Below are 23,647 nucleotides of genomic sequence, written 5' to 3'. Positions count from 1 at the left end.
TGTGAAGTACCAAACTCTAGAGGCATTGTTGAGGCTATGTACACAGTTATTTGTCCTCCATAAATACTGAGGAGAAATATTCATTAGTAATCTCCTCCATCTCCTGTGGCTCCACACAAAGACGGTGGAAATCTGAAACAATAAAGAAATTTATGGAGAAATTCAGCTGGTCTGGAACCCTCTGTGGAGAGAAAGCAGAGTTAACATTTCGGTTCTGGTGACTCTCAGAACTGATTAGCTTTGTTTTTTCTATATCCAGTTCCATAAGCACTTCTATTTTACCAGTGACCTAATTAATAATTAATTTTACTGGATACTACATCCATGCTAATAAAATGATTGTTTCCAGCTATTTTATAAGGAATCACTACTGTTTAGAAAAATTTTAGCATGTTTAGTAATTCTGACACTGCCAGAATTCTCAAATTCCTTAACTTAGTTTCAATTCTCATCATTCAGGTGGCATTTTAGTCTCTTCTGCACACTGTAGACATGTATCTCCAGTTTAATAATTGAAAGATTCTGCTCCTAACTACTTCTTCATTGGCAGAGACTTCTTGCCATCGACATAATGCCGTCTCCATGATCAATTTTCTTCTGAAGTTTCCATTTCTTGTTTAGTTTCAAATATTCAACTAATATACCATTTTGGATAGTTCATAGTATAATGGTATTTTGAATCACACCTGACGAGTGAGCATTTCTGGGGTTCATCCCTTTATTATAAATCCTAAATTTTCTTTGCTTCTGACAATATTGAAAAACAATTTCATTCCCATTTCTCTTAGTTCAAATGCTTCTTTAATAGCATCTTCTGTGACCTGCATTTAAATAGTTTTGCCAGCCCATTAATGTGTCCTCCACTTTCTGTTATATGGCTGATTGCCCCATTCGTACCACAAACACTACCGAAAGGAATAGTTTGCAAGGAGTCTTTTTTTTTTTGTGCTTCTCTCTTTTGTTCTGGCAGTGTGTTTATCTGCAAATTTAACTTGCACCAAAACTAGAAATCTAAATTCAATATTTTGACACAATCGAATAACTTAAATGCCAGCACAAATGGGGCATTCCTCTACTGAATAACGGGTTTTCCTATGAAATGAAGCTGGATAAATGGTTGAAATATTAGTGGGGAGCATTTTGCAAACAGCAATTATGACTCAAGATTATTATATTATACTTTTTAATTGGAGTTTTATTTCAACCTACACACAAAACTATAACATATATAATTTGTTTCCCATCTATAGTTGTCAACCAGTTATTTCTTAATTAGTGTAATATAATCTTCTGTTACCTGGGTCTGATTGTTCTCAGGCATTTCTGTCAGATCGAATCTAGATTAGTAATGAAATCTGAATTCCTGATTGTTGTAATAGATTGGAGATGATAATTGTAGATTTTGAATGTGTGTCTTTTTAAAAATACTAATATTATATGTTTCCTTCCACCAGTTGGTCCGAAGAGTATATGTGGCCACAGGGGGTGTTAGTAAAACATAATAAGAATGTGTACAAAGCAATGGGAAACTACAATGTCGCAATCCCTTCAGATGTTTCACACTTCAGATTCTATGTAAGTATGAGTAAGTATTATAAACTTTCATTATCGCAGTAAAAATAAAAACTATATTAAAATCAAAAGTTTACAAAGAAGACTTTTTAAAATGTGAATTATTGGAGACATTGGAATAAGTGGAGGATATCTGAAACAGTCATGAATGAAGGTGGTTAGCTACCACATTTTACATCTTTCAGCTGACCTTTGCAACTCTTCTCCTTTTGTAAATCCATCATCTTGATGTCGTGGCTCTCAGCGATTCATGCAAACTTAGAAATATAAAGATAGGAGCAGGCGGAGGCCGTTCAACCATTCGAGCTTGTTCCACCATTCATCAGGAATGTGGCTGATTGTCCAACTCAATGGCCTAACCTTGCTTCCCTGCTTCCCCACCCCCCCCCCCCCCCGCCCGCCCCCCCCCAATAACCTTTGATCCCATTCACCCCAAGTGTTATATCTAGCTGCCTCTTGAATGACATTCAATGTTTTGGCAAAATGTGGCTTGCATGTTAGATTTTATGGCAACAAGGAAAATCTTTGAAGGATCTTTGCGGGTGGCATGGTGGCACAGTGGTTAACACTGCTGTCTCCCAGTGCCAGAGACCTGGGTTCAATTCTCGTCTCAGACAACTGTCTGTGTGGAGTTTGCACATTTTCCCCGTGTCTGCGTGCGTTTCCCCCACAGTCCAAAAATGTGCAGGTTAGGTGAATTGGCCATGCTTAATTGCCCGTAGTGTTAGGTGAAGGGGTAAATGTAGGAGAATGGGTCTGGGTGTGTTGCTTTTTGGAGGGTCAGTGTGGACTTGTTGGGCCGAAGGTCCTGTTTCCACACTGTAAGTAATCTAATCTAATCTACCTAATCATGGGTATTGACTTTCTCCTGATTAGTTCAGTTCAAATTTTTTTTTTATTTATTGTCTTTCCTCGACGAAACTTGACCTGTCCATGTACTCTTTAAATACTCTCAGTAATCTAGCATCCACACCTCTTTGGGTAGGGAATTCTAGATATTCATTACTCTTTGATAAAGTAGAAGTTATTTCACATCTCCATTTTAAACTGGTGTCTCCTTATTCTGTAATTAGTTTGAGATTCACCCACTGGTGGAGACGGTTTACGAAAATGTACCTCATCCACAATGTTCTGCCTGAGCAGCCACACTCCAGCCTAATCAACTGTTATGGACCAGACCAAACCTTCTCAAACTATTCAGAAGACTGTCTAGACACTAACTTTTTCTTATTTTAAAGGGAAATTTAAGGTGTTCCGTTCCAAATGCAATTTGATTAGTCAAACTACTGGATTTAAAGCATTATTCATCCACTATAGTTAAAATATAACAAACAAAAGAATGATTTGGAATAACAACGCTATTGGAAAACTTAGCAGAATAATAGATACAGTAACTATTACTAATTAACTGTTCCATTATAGTAACATCTCATACTATTGGCAAAAGTCAGAATCAGAAAACAGATTGTCTCACATACAACCTCAGTAGCCCAGAAGGGAAAAAAAATCAAGAGAAAGTTCTGAGTGTATGGCAGTGGGGAGAGCTTACTCTAGCTTTCAACCCTGCTGAGACCCCTGAAACAACTGAAAGCTAAAACTAAAAACCCTGGTTCTGTTAGAGCTTGACCACACCCATTCAAGCTGATTTTATTGTTTTTTTTAAAAAAAGGCCTAACAAGCTGTTTACTGTAGTGATTCTGGTAGACTGCTCAGTATCTCTGCCTTAAAAACTGTCTTAAAAAAAAACAGGACAAAATACACCTCCTGAGGTCACAGTATTGTCACACAAGACTTGTACGGTTGTAATTAGACTTCCTTTGAAAACTCCAACCCCCTACAATGAAGTCCTTATTGAGTTCTTTGAGAAGCTGACAAAATAGCTGGATGAGGGTAAAGTGGTTGATGTGATGAATTTCAGTAAGGTGTTTGATAAGGTTCCCCATGGCATGCTATTTCACAAAGTATGGAGGCATGGGATTAAGGGTGATTTAGTGGTTTGGATCAGAAATTGGCTAGCTGAAAGAAGACAGAGTGGTGGTTGATGGGAAATGTTCTTCCTGGAGTTCACTTACTAGTGGTGTACCACAAGGATCTGTTTTGGGGCCATGATGTTTGTCATTTTTATAAATGACCTTGATGAGGTCATAGAAGGGTGGGTTAGTAAATTTGCGGATGACACTAAGGTCGGTGGAGTCGTGGGTAGTGCCGAAGGATGTTGCAGTTTACAGAGGGACATAGATAAGCTGCAGAGCTGGGCTGAGAGGTGGCAAATGGAGTTTAATGCAGAAAAGTGTGAGGTGATTCACTTTGGAAGAAGCAACAGGAATAAAGAGTACAAGGCTAATGGTAAGATTCTTGGTATTGTAGATGAGCAGAGAGATTTCTGTGACCATGTACATAGATCCCTGAAAGTTGTCACCCAGGTTGATAGGGTTGTTAAGAAGACATACAGTGTGTTTGTTTTTATTGGTAGAAGAATTAAGGTTTGGAGCCATGAGGTCATGTAGCCGTACAAAACTCTGGTCCACACTGACCCTCTGAAGAATAACCCACCCAGACCCATTCCCCTACTGCTCTCAATTTACCCCAGACTAATAATACACCTAACCTATACATCCCTGAATACTATGGACAATCTTAGCATAGCCAATTCACCTGACCTGCACATCTTTGCACTCTTGGAGGAAACCGGAGCACCCGGAGGAAACCCACACAGACAGGGGGAGAATGTGCAAACTCCACACAGACAGTCATCCGAGGCTGGAATTGAACCCGGGTCCCTAGCGCTGTGAGACAACAGTGCTAATGCAGAGGAGGTCAGAGGATATTTGCTAGAATGTTGCCTGGTATGGAGGGAAGGTCTTGTGAGGAAAGGCTGAGGGACTGGAGGCTGTTTTTGTTAGAGAGAAGAAGGTTGAGAGGTGACTTAACTGAGACATATAATCAGAGGGTTAGACAGGGTGGATAGTGAGAGCCTTTTTCCTCAGATGGTGATGGCGAGCACAAGGAGACATAGCTTTAAATTGAGGGGGTGATAGGTATAGGACAGATGTCAGAGATAGTTTCTTTACTCAGAGAGTAGTAGGGGCGTGGAATACTCTGTCTGCCACAGTAGAAGACTCGCCAACTTAAAACCTTCCTTCAAAAAAAGCCAGGGCAAAATGCATCTCTTGAAGTCACAGTGTTGTCACACAACAGTGTACAATTGTAATTTAAATGGTCGTTAGATAAACATATGGATGAAAATGGAGTAGTGTAGCTTAGATAGGCTTCAGATTGGTTTCACAGGTCGGTGCTGTAATGTTTAATGTTCTATGTTCTAAGTGCAAAATGTTTTGCCTCAATTAATAGCTCAACCTGTATGTTAACTTTTTATGCTTCGTATACATGAACACCCAGACCCCTGGACGATACACATTTTTGGAGTCTTTGCATTTAAAGAATAGTCTTAGAATCCTAGAATCACTACTGTATGGGAGCAGACCATTTAGCCATTCAAGTCCACACCAACTGTCCGAAGAGCAGCCCAACAAGACACAAACACACACACACACACACACACACACACACACACACACACCTCTGTAACCCTGCATGTCCCATGGCTAATCCACCTAGCCCGCACCTCTTCGGACTGTGGGAGGAAACTGGAGCACCCGGAGGGAATTCAAATAGACACAGGGAGAATATGCAAACTCCACACAGGATGGAAATCGAAACCAGCGCTGTGAGACAGCAGTGCGAACCATTGAGGTGTCGTGTCGCCCAGCCTCATTTTGATTCTTCCTACTAAAGTAAACAACCTTGCACTTTCCTACACAAAGTTTCATCTGCTTACTTGATCTATGTTGTCTTGCAGATTCCTATGTCCACAAAACACCGTGCCCTCCCAATTATTTTTGTATCATCGGCAAAGTTGTATGCATTACATTCTGCTCTCTCCTGCAAGTTATTAATATTGATGATAAATAATTGAGACCCTAGGACTAATCCTTGTGTTACTCCACTAGTTATGTCTTTCCAACGTCAAAAGACCTATTTATCCTTACTCTCATTTGTCTTAAGTGTGTTGACCAATTCTCAATTGATGTTGATAATAGATTACCACTGATGCATATTATCATCGAATCCCTACAGTGTGGAAACAGGCCATTTGGCCCAACGGAAAGGCATCCCACCCAGACCCATCCCTCTATCCTTGTATTTCCCATGGATAACTCCTAGCCTGCACATATCTGAACACTGCATGGAATTTACCATGGCCAATCTGCCTAACTTGCACATCCTTGGACACAATGAATTCCTGTCTTGGAGATAACCTCTTTTGTGGGAACTTAAAGAATGCCTTTGGAAATTCAAACATACTACAACAACTGGTTCCCTTTTATCAAATCTGCTTGTTATATCCTCAAAGAATTCTGGCAAATTTGTCAAACATGATTCTCTTTCACAAAGTTGAATGCGTTTGATTGCGCTATGTTTTTCTAAATTTCTGCTATTCCATCCTGAATAGACTTCACCACTTTTCCAGCAATGTATGCTAGGTTAATTGGCCTACAGTTTGCTGCTTTCTATCTCCCCTTCTTGAACATGCATGCTAACTAGACAAATCATACCTTACGTAAATACATCAGTGTAATAGAACAGAACGCAGAGTATAGTGTTACATCTACAAAAGTGCAGAGAAAGATCAACTTTAATATACGAGAAGTCCATTCATAAGTACGATAACACAAGGAAAGAAGCTGATCTTAAATCTGTTGGTAAGTATTTTCAAACATTTATATCTTCTACCTGATGGAAGATGCTACAACCAGGTGGCAGGGTCAGGGTTAGGGATACGCTATCTGGAGTTGGGAAGAGTCAGAGATGTCTTAAATAAGAGGGTGCCCATTTAAAGGCATCACTTTAGTGATTTTCAAACTGCTGGAACCTTCTTGGAATCCAGTGGATTCTGGAGTATTTTGACCAATACCTCCACTATTTCTGCAGCCACTTCCTTTAAAACTGTTAGGTACAGGTCATCTGTTCCTATTTATCTATTAATCTATTTACCTCTATCCTAAAGACACTCAATGACTTGACCTCCACAGCCCTGTGCAGCAATGAATTCCAGAAATTTGCCCACCATCTGGCTGAAGGAATTCTTTCACATCTCCATTCTAAAGGGTTGTCCTTTCACTCTGAGGCTGTACCTTCAGGTCCTAGTCTCTCCTACTAGTAGAATATTCTCAATTTTAACCTTCTAAATTCCATAGAGGGCAGATCTGGATGTGCACCACTCGTATGACAAGCCCTTCATTCCTGGGATCATTCTTGTAAACCTCCTCTGGACTTCCTCTAATGGCAACACATCCTTCCTTAGATATGAGGCCCAAAACTGCTCACAGTTGAATATGTGGCTGAAAAATTGGTGAGGGTTTCAGTGTGGGAGGCACTGGCACTAACCCTGGGAAAGTGGGGTATGTGTTGTGGGACAATCTACTGAACTGGCCTGGGACTTGCGTTCTTGTGAACAGATAGCTAATGAAGTAAAATGGGTTTTAGGCAAAGGGCCCAAATTTGGGAAATTGTGGTGAATCAAAGAATGAGGAATGCAAAAGAGGAAGAGATGTAGGAATTGATAAACAGACAGGAAGGGATAAAAGAATGCAGATATCACAGCAAGTCAGCAGATACAACTAGAGAAAGGCAGAGTAGGTAAGGTTGGCAGTTTCCTTCCCAAAAGGACATTAATGAATCAGTTTGTCCAACGACAATTCTATGGTCATTACTAGACTCAATTTCAGATTTCTATTGAATTTAAATTCCACCAGCTGCCATGTTGGAATGCAAACCTAGATGCCAAGAACATTACCTGGGTCTCTGGATTAATAGTCTAGTGATATTACCATTACAAAAAAAATTAAAAAGACAAAACTTACTGCATGTACCATTCAAAACAAGTTGAGGTAAATAAGTACAATCTAGTGGCTGTCAGAAGGTACTAGCTTGGATAGAAGATTGACTGACTGATAGAATGTGGAGAGTAGGGATAAAAGGGCCTTTTTCAAGATGGCAGCAGTGGAGTTCCATAGGGGTTTGGGTCTGGACCACAACTATTCATGTAATACATTAATGATCTGGATGGAGAAACTGAGGGCTTTGTTGCCAAAATTTGCAGATGACTAAAACTAGGTGGAGGGACAATTTAGTGTGGAGGAAGTGGGAGGCTATAGAAGAACTTGGAGAAAGAGTTGGCAAAGAAGTGGCAGACAGAATACAATGTGGAGAGTCAGAGGTTATGTTTGGGAGGAAAAATAAAGGCACAGACTGTTTTCTAAATGGGAAACAACCTCGGAAATCTGAAGCTGAAAGGGATATGTGAGTCCTGGTTAGGATTTTCTTAAGGTTCAGCTGGCAGTTAGGAAGGCAAATGCAATGTTAGCCTTCATTTCAAGATGGTTAGAATCCACGAGCAGAAATGTACTACTGTGGTTATATAAGGCTCTGGTCAGACCACATTTGCAATACTATGCCAATTTGCACATTCCTCAAGTAATAATCCAGAAATTATTACCTTTTGAGATTCTGCTTCTTAATTTAGTACCTATAGCACCTCATACTGGCTATGCAGAATCTCTTTCCTAGTTCTACCTATGACATTGGTACCTACATGGACAACTGGATTCTCCCCCTCCCACTGCAAGTTCTTCTGCAATCCAGAGCTGATGTTCTGCATTTCCTCTGGGTACTCCAGTTTCCTCTCACAGTCCAAAGATGTGCAGGCCAGGTGAACTGACAATGTTAAATTGCCCAGAGTGTTAGATGCATTAGTCAGAGGGGGCGCGGGTTGTTCTTCGGAGGGTCGGTGTGGATTTGTTGGGCCAAAGGGCCTGTTTCCACACTGTAGGGAATCTAATCTAAAAAAAACTCTGGCATTAAGCAGTCAGTGTATGGTGTGACGCTCTTTGCTGTAGAGAGCAGTGTCAATATCCCTGACTACGCTGTTCCCCTAATACTATTATATTCCTTTTTGCTCCCCCACTTGTATTGCTTTGCGTACCATGTCGTTATGATCATTTTGAGAGAACCTCAACCTGTTGAACAATTGCACTTACTGGCACTCCTGCACTCTGTCCTCTGGGTCTCCTTACCTGCATTTCAATGACTGTAGTTCAGCCTCCAGCTCAAACTCTGAACCAAAGTTGCTCAAGCATTAATACGTACTGCAAGTGTGTTTTCCCTGGATCACAGTAGTATCCTTGTGCTCCCAAATATTGCAGCTTTGACAGACCACTGTACTGCCGCCTTTCATGAATCGTTATTCATTATTCAGTAATATTATTAACTTACTTATGTTGCTTTTCATGTATTAATTTTGCCACCAATGTGTGCATACTATGTTAAAAATTATGAGAATTGACTTCAACCAATTAATAGATACAAATTCCTTGATAAATAAGTGCATGAGTTTGCTTTGACCATCCTGTCTTCAGTCCTCCCTTTCCAATACAGCCGATTAGCTGATTGACTTTCTGTGATGTAATTCTTTTTCATCAAGAACCAAATGCAAGCTACTTTTCCCTGGCAGGGAGACTATTGCAGAAAATAGTGAAGGAATCTCCATTTAGAGACGAAGTTTGATCAGAGATAGCATGGTTTTGTCAGAGGGAGATCATGTTTAACAAATCAAGACGGTGACCAAGTATTTGGATGTAGATAGGGCAATTGAGATCCAGACACAAGGCCCTGTGGAATTCCACTGCTACCATCCTGAAAAAGATCCTTTTATCCGTACTCTCTTTATAGAATGTCATTATATAGATTTCAGCAAGAAATCCCACATGGGAAACTGATAAAGAAGGTAAATGACTATGAGGATCATGGGTAACTTCCAAGATGAATTGAACATTGGTTTAGTGGTAGGAGATGGGAGAGGGTGGTAGAAGGCTATTTGTGTGACTGGAGCCCAGTGTGTAGTGGTGTACCATTGGGACCAGTGCTAGATCCATTTATTGTTTATGATATTCAGAAGTGATGCAGATGAGAATGTGGGAGGGATAATTAGCAAGTCTGGATGATTTGAAAATTGACCAGGTGGTTGGCAGTGAGGAGGACTCTCATAGGTTACAGGAGGATATAACTGGATTGGTTAAATGGGTGGATCAGTGGCAGATGAAAATTAACCATAATACATGTAAGGTCATATACTTTGGAAGAAATAACAAGACAAGGGAATATTCAATGAGCTCAGGGAGGCTCAGAGGAGCAGCAGCATCTTGGGGTCCTTGCCCACAGATCCCTGAGGGTGTGAAGGACATGTGAGTAGAGTAGCCAAAAAAACAAACGGGAGCTTGAAGGAGGTCATTCTGGAACTGTGCAGAACTTTGGTTAGGCCACAGCATGCAGTTCTGGTCACCATGTTATAGGGAGAATGTGGTTTTCCTGAAGGATGTGCAGAGGCAATTCACTAGGATGTTGTGTGGGATGAAACATTTCGCCTACTAAGAGAGGCTGGGTAAATTCAGATTGTTTTCGTGGAGCAGAGATGGTTGAGGGGGGACCTGATAGAGGTGAATAAGATCATGAGGGTCATGGGCAGGATGTGGATAGAAAGCAGCTGTTCTCCTTAGTTGAAGAGTCAATAAAAATGGGACATAATTTCAAAGTGAAAGGCAGAAGGCTTAGAGTGAATTCAAGGAACAAATTTATCATCCAGAGGATGGTGGGGATCTGTAAGGCACTGTCTGGGAGGGTTGTTGAGGCAGGAAACTTTACGACCTTAACAAGTACTTGGATGCGCGCTTGAAGTGTCATAATATTCAAGGCTATGGGCTTCGTGGAAAAGTGGGATAGTGTAGGTAGTAATATATTATTGGTGGTACAGACTTGATAGACCAAAAGGCCTCTTCTCTACAGAATCCTGTTTGATTCTGATTTTCAGTCTGATTAACTGCAACAATGTCTGCACACCACTCTTCCTAATTATCTCACTGCGATGGGCACTTCATGCCATTGTTCTTAGTCTGCTTTACTGTGATGCCTGAATACATTTTATGAGGAGATGGACAGATGTTTAATCAATAATGAAGTAAAGATATAATAGGAAAAGACTGGGAAGGTAAAGTTGAGGCTGAGATGAGATAAGCCATAATCATGTTTGAATTGCCTATTCCTTCTCCTAGTCTCTAAGTTCTTAGCAGAGTTTCTTTCATTTACATTGCTACCTCAGCTCCTTTTCCTTGTGGCTTTTTTTTTCTGGAATGTTGAATACTTCTGAAAATTTCTAATAAAGAGTCTTAGGCTTTGACTTCGTAATTATGTATTCTGGTTCTAATTGCTACTGCACTCTTCTGCTTATATTTTCTGCTCCTTGCTGTCACACTCTGATTATCATTTGCTTCTTCATTACCCTGCACCATTTCTGTCTGATTTCATTTTGGGTTTTTTTCTTAATTTTCCTTCAATGTAAGCCTCCCCAACTTATAGGTTTAAATGCTACCTACAACCCTAGTTATCTAATTTGCCAGGATACAGGTCCTAGCAGGGTTCAAGTGTAGCCTGCCCCAAAGGAACAGCTTTCTCTTCCCCTAGTACTGGTGTCAGAGTCCATGGATGGGAATCCATTTGCTCCCACAACGATTTGTGAGCCATGCATTTCCTTTCTAATCATATCATTTGTCAATTTCTATGTAGCTCAAGTAGTAATCTTAACATTATTATCTTTGTGAGTCTGCTTTATAATTTAGCCACTAGCTGCACATAAGACCATAAGCAACAGGAGTAGGCTATTCAGCCCCTGGTGCCTGCTCCACATTCAATTAAATGATGGCTGATCCAACACTCTTCACATCCATTTTCCTGCCTTTTCCCCATTACCCTTGGTTCCCCTGTGATAAGAACCTATCTATCTCAGCCTTAAATATATACAAGGGCTCTGTTCTCTCAGCTGTCTGTGGCAAGGAGTTCCAAAGACACTCACTCTCAGAAGAAATTCCTCTTCATCTCACTCTTGGCACCTGTTTATCCTAAGATTATGCCCTCTGAACCTAGACTCTCCCCTGAGGGGAAACTTCGCATTTACCCTGTCAAGCTCCTTAAGAATCCTATATGTTTCAATGAGGTCACCTCTCATTCTTCTAAATTACAACGAATAGAGTCCCAATCTGTTCAGCCTTCTCGCATGAGAGAACCCCTCCATACTGGGGATCATCCTAATGAAGGTTCTCTGAACTGATTCCCGTGAAATAAAATCTTTTCTTAAATAAGGGGACCGTGGGCGGCACGGTGGCACAGTGGTTAGCACTGCTGTCTCACAGCGCCAGAGACCCGGGTTCAATTCCCGCCTCAGGTGACTGACTGTGTGGAGTTTGCACGTTCTCCCCGTGTCTGCGTGGGTTTCCTCCGGGTGCTCCAGTTTCCTCCCACAGTCCAAAAATGTGCAGGTCAGGTGAATTGGCCATGCTAAATTGCCTGTAGTGTTAGGTAAGGGGTAAATGGAGGGGCATGGGTGGGTTGCGCTTCGGCGGGGCGGTGTGGACTTGTTGGGCCAAAGGGCCTGTTTCCACACTGTAAGTAATCTGATCTAAAACTACTCTCAGTGCTCCAGGTATGATCTCACCAGCACCTTGTACAGTTGCAGTAAGACTTCCCTACTATTATAGTCCAATTCCCTTAAAATAGGGGCTCACATTGAATAGCCAATTTTCTCCGATTGTTTAAGAAGGGTAGCAAGGATAATCCAGGCCTGTGAGTGTCACATTGGTGGTCAGAAAATTATTGGAAAAGATTCTTGGGGACAAGATCTTTATGCATTTAGAAGCAAACAGACTTATTAGCGATAAACAGTATGGTTTTGTGTGGGGGAGGTCATAAGTTTTTTGAGGAGGTCATGAAGATGATTGAGGGAAAAGTGGTTGATACTGTTTACGCAGACGTCAGTAAAGCCTTTGACAAGGTCCTTCATTGCAGACTGGTACAAAAGGTGAAGTCACACAGTATCAGGGTGAGCTGTTAAGGTGGATACAGAACTGGCGCATCGGAGATGGAGGGTAACAGTGGAAGGATGCTTTTTGGAATGGAAGATTGTGAATACTGGTGTTTTACAGGGATCAGTGCTGGGACCTCTGCTGTCTGTGGTCTACATAAATGATGTGGAGGAAAATGTAGCTGGTCTCAGTAAGTTTGCAGATGATACAAAGATTGGTGGAATTGCAGATAGTGAGGAGGATTGTCAGAGGATACAGCAGGATATGGATCAGGCATGGACAGAAAAATGGCAGATAGAGTTTAATCCGGACAAATGTGTGGTAATACATTTTGGAAGGTCAAGTACAGGTGGAAAATATACAGTGAATGGCAGAACCCATAGGTGTATTGATATGCGGAGGGATCTGGGTGTGCAAATCCACAGATCGCTGAAGGTGGCAGCATTGTTAGATAAGGTAGTATAAAAAGCCTTGGGGCATGATTGCCTTCATTGGAAGGGGGATTGAGTATTAGGATAGGCAAGGTATGCTGCAGCTTTATAGAACTTTAGTTAGGCCACACTTGGAATATTATGTACAGTTCTGGTCACCATGTTACTAGAAGGATGTGGATGCTTTGGAGTGGGTACAGAAAATGTTCACTAGGATGTTGCCTGGTCTGGGGGATTTTAGCTATGAAGAAGGTTGGATAGACTAAGTTTGCTGTCACTCGAATGCAGGGGGTTGAGGGGCGACCTATGTTTGAGGCAAGTTTTTTCACATAAAGGGTGGTGAATACCAGGCACATGTTGCCAGAGGAGACAATAGACAATAGTTGCAGGCGTAGGCCATTCTGCACTTCGAGCCAGCACCACCATTCATTATGATCATGGTTGATCATCCTCAATCAGTATCCTGTTCCTCTGGGTGAAGAAATTTCTTCTCAACTCTGTTCTAAGTGGCCTATCCCTTGTTTTTAAACTGTGTCCTCTGGTTCGGGACTCACTCATCAGCGGAAACATGCTTCCTGCCTCCAGAGTGTCCAATCCTTTAATAATCTTATACGTCTCAATCAGATCCCCTCTCAGCCTTCTAACCTCAAGCGTATACAAGCCCTGTCGCTCCAATCTTTCAGCGTAAGAAAGTCCCGCCATTCTGGAAATTGACCTTGTGAACCTACGCTGCACTCCCTCAAAAGCCAGAATGCCTTTCCTCAAATTTAGAGACCAAAACTGCGCACTGTATTTCAGGTGGGGTCTCACCAGAGCCCGGTACAGCTGCAGAAGAACCTCTTTGCTTCAATACTCAATTCCTCTTGTTATGAAGGCCAGCATGCTATTAGCTTTCTTCACTGCCTGCTGTACCTGCATGCTTGCCTTCATTGACTGGTGTACAAGAACACCCAGATCTCTTTGTACTGCCCCTTTATCTAACTTGACTCCATTTAGGTAGTAATCTGCCTTCCTGTTCTTGCCACCAAAGTGGATAACCACACATTTATCCACATTAAACTGCATCTGCCATGCATCCGTCCACTCACCTAGCCTGTCCAGGTCACCCTGTAATCTCCTAACATCCTCCTCACATTTCACCCTGCCACCCAGCTTTGTATCATCAGTAAATTTGCTAATATTACTTTTAATACCTTCATCTATATCATTAATGTACATTGTAAAAAGCTGTGGTCCCAGCTCTGATCCCTGCAGTACCCCACTGGTCACCACCTGCCATTCCGAAAGGGAGCCGTTTATCACTACTCTTTGTTTCCTGTCAGCCAACCAATTTTCAATCCATGTCAGTATTTTGCCCCTAATACCATATGCCCTAATTTTGCTCACTAACCTCCTATGTGGGACTTTATCAAAGGCTTTCTGAAAGTCCAAGTATACTACATCCACTGGATCTCCCTTGTCCATCTTCAGAGTTACATCCTCCAAATATTCCAGAAGATTAGTCAAGCATGATTTCCCCTTCAATAAATCCATGCTGACTCTGACCTATCTTGTTACTGCTATCCAGATGTGTCATAATTTTGACCTTTATAATTGACTCCAGCATTTTTGCAACCACTGAGGTCAGACTAACTGGTTTATAATTCTCTGTGTTTTCTCTCCCTCCTTTTTTAAAAAGTGGTACAACATTAGCCACCCTCCAATCCGCAGGAACTGATCCTGAATCTATAGAACATTGGAAAAGGATCACCAACGCATCCATGATTTCTAGAGCCACCTCCTTCAGTACCCTGGGATGTAGACCATCAGACCCCGGGGACTTATCAGCCTTCAGACCTAACAGTCTCTCCAACACCATTTCCTGCCTAATATAAATTCCCTTCAGTTCAGGTCCTTCAGCCACTTTACATCTGGGAGATTGCTCATGTCTTCCCCAGTGAAGACAGATCTAAAGTACCAATTCAACTCTTCTGCCATTTCTTTATTCCCCATAATAAATTCGCCCGTTTCTGTCTTCAAGGGCCCAATTTTAGGAGGTGGTGGACGCAGACAATAGCAGCATTCAAGAAACACCTGGACCAATACATAAATAGGAAGAAAATAGAGAGATACAGATCCTTTAAGTAAAGACAGTTTTAGGAGGGCTGAAGGGTCTGCTGCAATGCTGTATTGTTCTTTGTATTCCGTTAGTTTTCCTGATTACCTGCTGCACCTGTGTGCTAACTTTTATTCATTCACTAGTATTTCCAAGTTCCTTTTGCTTTGCAACTTTCTGCCCTTACTCAGAGAGTAGTAAGGGTATGGAATGCTTTGTCTGCAACGGTAGTTCGCCAACTTTGAGTACATTTAAATCGTCATTGGACAAGCATATGGTCATACATGGAATAGTGTAGGTTAGATGGGCTTCAGATTGGTATGACAGGTCGGCGCAACATCGAGGGCCTGTACTGCACTGTAATGTTCTATGTTCTGCAGGTTTTCTCCATTTAATTAATACATTTTTGCTGCTCTTTCCAAAATGAACAACTGAATTCCCACGTTATACTCCACTTGCCAACTTTTTGCCTACTTAACCTCTCAATATCTTACTATAGCCTGTTTGTACCCCTCTCGCAACCTGCTTTTCCACCTATTCTTGTGTTCATTGCAAATTCAGTGATAATACATTCGTTTCCTTCCTCCAGGTCACTAATATATATTGTAAACAGTGTAGGCCCAGTACTGATCCCTATGGAACCTCATTAGTTACAGCCATCGCAGGGGAAAAAAACTCATCCCCACTTGCTGTTTACTGTCCATTTGCTAATTCTCTAACCATACCGACATAATACCTTCAATCTTATGGGGTCTTATAATGTGACCTTTTGTAAAGTACCTTGTTGAACATCTTCTGGAAGTCCAAATTCAGCAAATTGACTGATTCCCTTCAATGCATTCTGGTTGACTCTACCTCAAAAGTCTCTAATAATCCATAGATGTTTCTGCAGAAGTTCCCCAATGCTCCTCAGAGAGCATCTTCCAACCCCACAACCACTACCAACTAGAAGAAAAAGAGCAACAGGAACTTAGGAACACCACTACCTGCAAGTTCCCCTCCAAGCCATTCACCATCCTGACTTGGAAATGTATGACTGTTCCTTCAATGTTACTGGGTCAGAATTCTGGAACGCCTTCTGTAACATCATGTGATCAACTGGCACCACATAGACTGCAGCAGTTCAAGAAGGCTCACCGCGATTTTCTGAAGACCAACTAGGGATGATCGATAAACACTGGCCAGCCAGCGATGTCTCCATCATGTGCAAGAAGAATGAAAAAAAACCTTCTGCAGAATCTCTTTCCTAGTCAATCTCATGTGTTTGGTGCATATGTGAAACATGACTACTGGATCCTTTCTCTCTCACTCAAAGCACTCTTCAGCCCAGAAGAGATGTCCTGAACCTTTGCACTAAGTTGGCAACACAGCCTTCGGGATTCTCTCTCATTGCTGCTAAGAACAGTAGCTATTCCCCAACCCCATTTTCTCATATTGCTGCTATATTTTGATTGTCCCTCAATTTGCATGGCTGTCTGTACCACAATGCTGTGGTCAGTTCGTTCATCCTCCCTGCACTCGTTCACACAGGGAGCAAGAACCTCATACTATTGGACAAGGATGCTGGCTAAGGCCAATCCACAGGTAAAGTCTGGATTCCAATACCTTCCTCCTTTGCACTCATACCCTTCAGTTATAAGGATAAATTGGAGAAGTTGGGACTGTTCTCCTGGAGAGGAGAAGATTGAGGAGATTCGCTATAAGGTCTAAAAATCATGAGCGAGCTCGATAGATAGATAGGAAGAACCTGTTCCCACACGTACAAGGAAAAGAACATGAGCACTGATTTGTAGTATTGTGAAAAAGCAACAAGGGTGAAGTGAGTAAAAACATTTTCACTTAACGAGTTGTTAGAGTAAGGAATGCCCTGCCTGAAAGCGTAGTGAAGGCAGTTTCAGTTGAGGAATTCAAGAGGGCATTGTATGGTTATTGGCTACAAGGGAATTAGAATAAAGCAGAAATTTGGTACAGAGGGATAATGCTCATTTAATGAGCCTGTGTCAGTATGATGGGCTGAATGGCCTTCTGAACCATAACATTTCTATGATTCTGACCTTTGCACAAACCAAATTTGACGTAATTAATCTCAGGGGTATGACTATCTTCTGAAAGGTAGTGTCCAAGTAATTCTTCTCCCTCCTAATATGTCAGAGTATCCATAGCTCGGACTCCAGTACATCAGCTCTGAGCTGAAATTCCTCAAGCAACCAATATTTACTGCAGATGTGGTTTCCATGGATCATACTGGAGTCCATTAGCTCAACAGATAGCTGCCTGCCCAGCCATCTGTATCCTATTCAATTAATTAATTACAATGTTAAATACTTCAAAAGTGAACTTCCTAACTGTACCCTTCAGCTGTAATATTATCTCCTGATTAAAACCACTTAGCCACTAAGAAGAGTCAGAGATGAAATACTAAGCACTCACATACTTGCTCTCCTGTGAGTCAACATTGGCTCTGGCAGATGGAAACAATTTGAAAGGTGTCTCTGCTGCTGGATTTATCTCGAGTTGATGCTACTTTTCTACTGGAGTCCGAGCTATGGATACTCTGACATATTAGGAGGGAGAAGAATTACTTGGACACTACCTTTCAGAAGATAGTCATACCCCTGAGATTAATTACGTCAAATTTGGTTTGTGCAAAGGTCAGAATCATAGAAATGTTATGGTTCAGAAGGCCATTCAGCCCATCATACTGACACAGGCTCATTAAATGAGCATTATCCCTCTGTACCAAATTTCTGCTTTATTCTAATTCCCTTGTAGCCAACCTTTTTCACAACGGCACTTGCTGCATACACCTCCCAGTCTGCATCACAGTGATACTGGCTTACTACACTCTCCGCCCAGTTTTTTTTGGAGTATGTCAGTTTCAAACTGAGCATAGAATTTAATGATATTTTGATTACTATTTCCTAGTGGATCCTTTGCTGCAACATCACTAATGAACACTTGCTCATTACAAAGTACTTATAAGATACTATAAGATAGTTTTATCCCTCAGCAGTTTCACGATGCAATGCTCCAAGCAACTGTCAGTAAAACATTCTACCATCTCACTTTCTTCCCTCCTCTTCCTATGAAGAATAAAGTCCCCCAGAATTTTTAGATTGCCTTTGTTACAAGTACCAATAAATTCATTTCTCTGTCCACTAGTGTAACTACTGTTAGGGAACTGTAAACCTTTCTTCATCTTGCTTTTCCAAATTTCTACCATGTTGAGCTTCTGCATCCAGATCCTTTCCCTTATGTCATTGTTTACTATCAGGGTTACCCTTCCTTCTTTGCCATTCTGTTCATCTTTCGGAAATATTGTGTACCTGGGAATTTTTCATTTCTCAATCTTAATCACTTTATAACTATGTATTTCTGATGGTGCTTAGATCTGAATAATTTCTATTTGTGCCATTAGTTCATCTGTTTCATTGCAGATGCTTCAAACATTCAGATAAAGAACCTTTAATTTTATTGTTTTGCTTCTGTTGCCTGCAAAGACAATATTTGCTTTTGTACAACTTTTGTTAAATTCTCTGTCGTTTTCTGCCTCACTCTGTCCATGTTTATTCATATAGCTGTACTGTTCTGATAAGCAAACCTTTCTCTTTGGATTTATAAGCCTCCCTTCAACTGAACCCCCATCCCTCAACCCAGTTTAAACTCCTTCCCTTCGGGTTGTTTTATGAGGAGAGGCTGCGTAGATTGGGATTATATTCATTGGAATTCAGAAGAATGAGGGGGGAATCTTATAGGAACATAAAATTATGAAGGGAATGGATAAAATAGAAATAGATAGGATATTTCCACTGGTAGGTGAGACTAGTACAAGAGGGCATGGCCTCAAGATTAGAGGAAGCAGGTGTAGAACTGAACTGAGAAGGAACTCCTTCACCCAGAGGGTTGTTAATCTATGGAATTCTTTGCCCAGGGAAGTAGTTGACGCTACTTCAGTAATCACTTTTAAAGCTAAGGTAGATACTTTTTTAAAGAATGAAGGGATATGGTGAATACGTGGGTAAGTGGAGCTGAGTTCATGAAAACATTAGCCATGTTCTTATTGAGTGGCAGAGCAGGCTCGAAGGGCCGGACAGCCTATTCTTATGTTCCATAATTGCATAGTCAGCCCAGACGCTCATCCCAGCACCGTTCAAATGGAAACTTTCTTGACAAAATAACTTGCTCTTCTCTGAGTACTGAAGCCAGTGACACATGAATCAAAAACCATTCTTCCAACGTCACTATTTGAGCCATGCATTTCATTTTCTAATCTGCCTATCTCTGTGGTAATTGATGCATGGTTCAGGATTAGTGGTGCTGGAAGAGCACAGCAGTTCAGGCAGCATCCGAGGAGCAGTAAAATCGACGTTTCGGGCAAAAGCCCTCCTGATGATTTTACTGCTCCTCGGATGCTGTCTGAACCACTGTGCTCTTCCAGCACCACTTATGCCAGAATCTGGTTTCCAGCATCTGCAGTCATTGTTTTTACCTAATTGATGCATGGTTCAGATAACAATTGAGATATAATTATCTTTGATATTTTGCATTTTAGTTTGTGCTCTAATTCGTCACACTGTCTTTAAAACATCATTCTTGGCACTAATTTTATCAGGGTTCCCGTATGGAGTACAACAACAGAACGTCTTGTGAGATGTCCTTAAGGCAACAGAACCTTCAAAACTACTAGTCATAGCTGCAGAGAACACTGTATTCCCTGAGTATACTGTCTCCTACAGATGTCATATTCTATTCACTTCCCCCCCCCCCCCCCCCCCCCCCCCACCCGCCCCAACCAAATTCTTGAATGGCAGCCACAGTGGTACCAAGTATGGTTTATCTGTTGAATAAAATCAAATCCTGAGACTCCTGCAAGATAACATGATGTTTCTTCATTCTGGTCCCTGATCATTGTTACTATTCCTTTCCTGTCTTTGATTATTGTGATCAGTTCTAAAGTTTTGCCTATCCAAAGGAGTATGAATGCCTCCTAAGTAACATTCTCTCTCTGTCTCTCTCTCTCTCTCTTTCTCTGACATGTTGCCATGTCTGCAGCTTGATGTCCTGCGCAAAGAGCCTGAGCCAAAACGCTTCTTTTTTTCTTGATTTTTCCTTCTTCATTTTCTAGACAGGAAACCCATATTATACAGTCAATAGATAACAAATGCTGTGCCATATATAATACACTAACTGAGTAATAATGAATAAACTCCCAATACATTTTATTTCTGCTAGGACATCTCTGCAGGAGTTTATTAGGGTAGTATCCTAGGCCTAACCATCTTTAGCTACTTCAGCAACTCTCTTCTCTCCATCATTGGGTAATAAGTGGGGAGCGAGAGTGTGATGCTGGAAAAGCACAGCAGGTCAGGCAGCATCTGAGGAGCAGGAGAGGTGACGTTTCAGGCAAAAGCCCTTCATCAGGAATTGATGTTGCCTCACTTGCTGTGCTTTTCCAGCTTCACACTCTTGACTCTAATCTCCATCATCTGCAGTCCTCACTTTTGCCCTGATAAGTGGGGATGTTCACTGATGATTGCACAATGTTCAGCACCATTCGTGACTCTTCAGACACTGAAGTAGTCCATGTCATAGAATCCATATAGTATGGGAGCATCACCACCAAAATCTTACCATTGCCATCACTGAATCCAGCACTACTAACATCCTGAGGGATTACCATTGACCAGAGACCAAACTGAAGAAGATACATGCATACAATGGCAATCAGAACAGATGCAAAGAATCTTTAAGTGATTAAACCACCTCCTCGCTCCCTAGAACCTGTCTACCATTTATGAGGTGCAAGTCAGGAGTATAACTGAATACCTGTGCTCCTCACTTGCTGGAGAAAGTGAGGACTGCAGATGCTGGAGATCAGAGCTGAAAATGTGTTGCTGGAAAAGCGCAGCAGGTCAGGCAGCATCCAAGGAACGGGAGAATCGACATTTCGGCATTCCTAAAGAAGGGCTGATGCCCGAAATGTCGATTCTCCTGTTCCTTGGATGCTGCCTGACCACCTGCGCTTTTCCAGCAACACATTTTCAACTCATCACTTGCTGCTCAAACAATACTTGAGACATTCGATGCTATCCAGGACAAAATAGTCTGCTTGCTTGACACCATGTCCACAAAAATTCACTCCCTCCACCACCAATGCTTACTGGCAACAGTGCATACCATCCACAACATAGAGTATAGAGCTGTACAGGACGGAAACAGATCTTTTGTTCCAAGTCACCCATGCAAACCAGACATTTTAAATTAATTCATTCCTATTTGCCAGCATTTGGCCCATGTCCCTCTAAACCCTTCCTATTCATATAGCTGTCCAGATGCCTTTTAAATGTTACAATTGTACCGCCTCCACCACTTCCCCTGGCAGCTCACTCCAAACATGCACCACCCTGTATGTGAAAACGTTGCTCCTTAGGTCTATTTTAAATCTTTCCCCTCTCACATTAAACCATGCACTGCAGAAATTAATCAAGGCTTCTTGACAGCACTTTGAAAACCACAACACTTCCATCTCGGAGAATGATAGTGAAACATAGGAACACCTACCCACTCCCTTCAAAGTCACTCAACATTAACACTTGGAAATATATTGTTCTTTAACATCACTAGGTCAAAATCTTAGAATTCCATCCCTAAGGGAATTGTGGGTCTAGCCATGGCACATGGACTGTAGTGGAGGCAGTTCAGAGAAGGTTCATTTGATTGAGCATAGGTATGCAAAGACCGTCTTATGAGGAAAGGTTGAGTACACTGGGCCTGTACTCATTGGAATTGAAAAGGATGAGAGGGTAGGAGTTGGGAGATCATGTTGCAACTGTACAGGGCATTGGTTCAGCCACTTTTGGAGTATTGTGTGCAATTCTGGATTCCCTCCTTTTGGAAGAATATTGTGAAACTTGAAACGGTTCAGAAAAGATTTACAAGGATGTTGCCAGGGTTGGAGGGTTTGAGCTATAGGGAGAGACTGAATAGGCTGGGGGTGTTTTCCCTGGAGTGTCAGAGGCTGAGGGATGACCTTATAGAGGTTTATAAAATCATGAGGAGCATGGATAGGCAAAGTTTTTTCCAAGGGATGGGGAGTCCAAAACTAGAGGCCTTAGGTTTAGGATGAGAGGCAGAAAGATATAAAAGGGACCTAAGGAGCAGCTTTTTCACACAGAGGGTGGTGTGTGTATGGAATGAGCTGCCAGCAGAAGAAGTACGATTACAATATTTAAAAGGCATCTGGATGGGTATATGAATAGGAAGGGTTTAGCTGGATATGGGCCAAATGCTGGCAAATGGGACTAGATTTAAATAGGATATCTGGTCGGCATGGTGGAGTTGGACCCCAAAGGATCTGTTTCTGTTCTCTATCTCTGTGACTCTGGGAAACCTTATTGAAACATAAGGACTCTTGGGGGATTTGACAGGGTAGATACAGTAAGATTGTTTTCCCCAAGTGGGAAGTCTGGAACCAGAAGGCATAATCTCAGAATAAAGAGTCCTTCATTTAAAACTGATGTGGATTTTTTTTCTGGAAGGTGGTGAATGTTTGGAATTCTTTACCTCAGAGGGGTGTCAAGGCTAGGTTAAGTATGTTCAAGCTGAGACAGAAATTTTTAACCAAGGGTCATAGGAAAAAGACAGGAAATATAGAGTTGAGGATCATCAGGTCAGCCATGATCTTGTTGAATGGTCTACTTCTGCTCCTGCTTTTAATAGTCTTATAAAACTTTTTGTTATTGAATTTCTCTGCCCTCTATTTTATTACAGACCTTGCCTTTTGTTCTCCCCATCCTGCACGACCCTTCACTTGTTCAAAATCTTTTATTTTTCTGTCATTTCCCAGTTCTGATTGACTTCAGATTTTGCCTCCATCTCTCTCTACTGTTCCTGCTTCACTCACTGTTTATTTCCAGTAGCAGCAAATCAAATCGTAATTTTTAATGACTCATGAAAGTAAGCATTATTGTACATTCTGTGTGCTAATTCTAGACGAATTCTGATGTTTGTTTGATCTCTTTGCAGTTTTTCTTCAATAAACCATTGAGGATCTTAAACATTCTTATCGTTATTGAAGGAGTCATCATAGTCTATCAGTTGTACTCATTGATATGTTCAGAAAAATGGCACCAAACAATATCTTTGTCATTAATTCTCTTCAGTAATTATTATGCTTTTTTTAAACTACTCAGAGACAGAATAGTTCTGGGTAAAGCATATTCTTACTGTACAGGTGGAAATTCAGAGAGTAAAATTAATTAAAGTCTTCTATTTTCCACACCCTCAAATCTGTTAGCGATCAGAGCTTTGTATTTTTGTTACAAATGCTTGTTTTTCATGTAACTGTCATTAAAATATTTTTATATCTCTGGATCATTGTTATTTGCTGCTGATGTTTTATTTTTGTATGATTTTACTTCTGAAATAGCCATATCCAGTTCATGTACTTTATAATGTCAAATGGTTTATAGGGAAAAAAGATGAGGATTTTCTAAAGGGTCACTGTAGCCTGAACGTTGACTCTGCTTTCTTTCCACAGATGCTGCCACACCTGCAGCATCCGCACTCTTTGCTTTTTA

General features: G+C 41.3%; 1 protein-coding gene across 5 annotated transcripts in view; it reads left to right on the top strand.

Moving 5' to 3' along the window:
- The window catches only part of tmem39b (transmembrane protein 39B), a 77,667-nt gene extending 54,228 nt beyond the window's left edge, over positions 1 to 23,439 (top strand). For 4 of the 5 annotated variants that reach the window (XM_072547878.1, XM_072547877.1, XM_072547882.1 and 1 more), the window contains 2 exons: positions 1,455 to 1,575; positions 23,094 to 23,439. In XM_072547878.1, the coding sequence (XP_072403979.1) occupies positions 1,455 to 1,575; positions 23,094 to 23,330 (358 nt within the window). In that variant the 3' untranslated portion in view covers positions 23,331 to 23,439. Of the gene's footprint in view, positions 1 to 1,454; positions 1,586 to 23,093 lie in introns of all 5 variants that reach the window. The other variant, XM_072547880.1, reaches the window with a different exon arrangement.
- The last annotated feature ends 208 nt before the right edge of the window (positions 23,440 to 23,647 follow it).

The sequence above is a fragment of the Chiloscyllium punctatum genome, chromosome 27, assembly GCF_047496795.1.
Source record: "Chiloscyllium punctatum isolate Juve2018m chromosome 27, sChiPun1.3, whole genome shotgun sequence".
Lineage (NCBI taxonomy): Eukaryota > Metazoa > Chordata > Chondrichthyes > Orectolobiformes > Hemiscylliidae > Chiloscyllium > Chiloscyllium punctatum.
The sequence above is the reverse complement of the archived record's forward strand: the minus strand, read 5'-3'. Positions and strand labels throughout refer to the sequence as shown.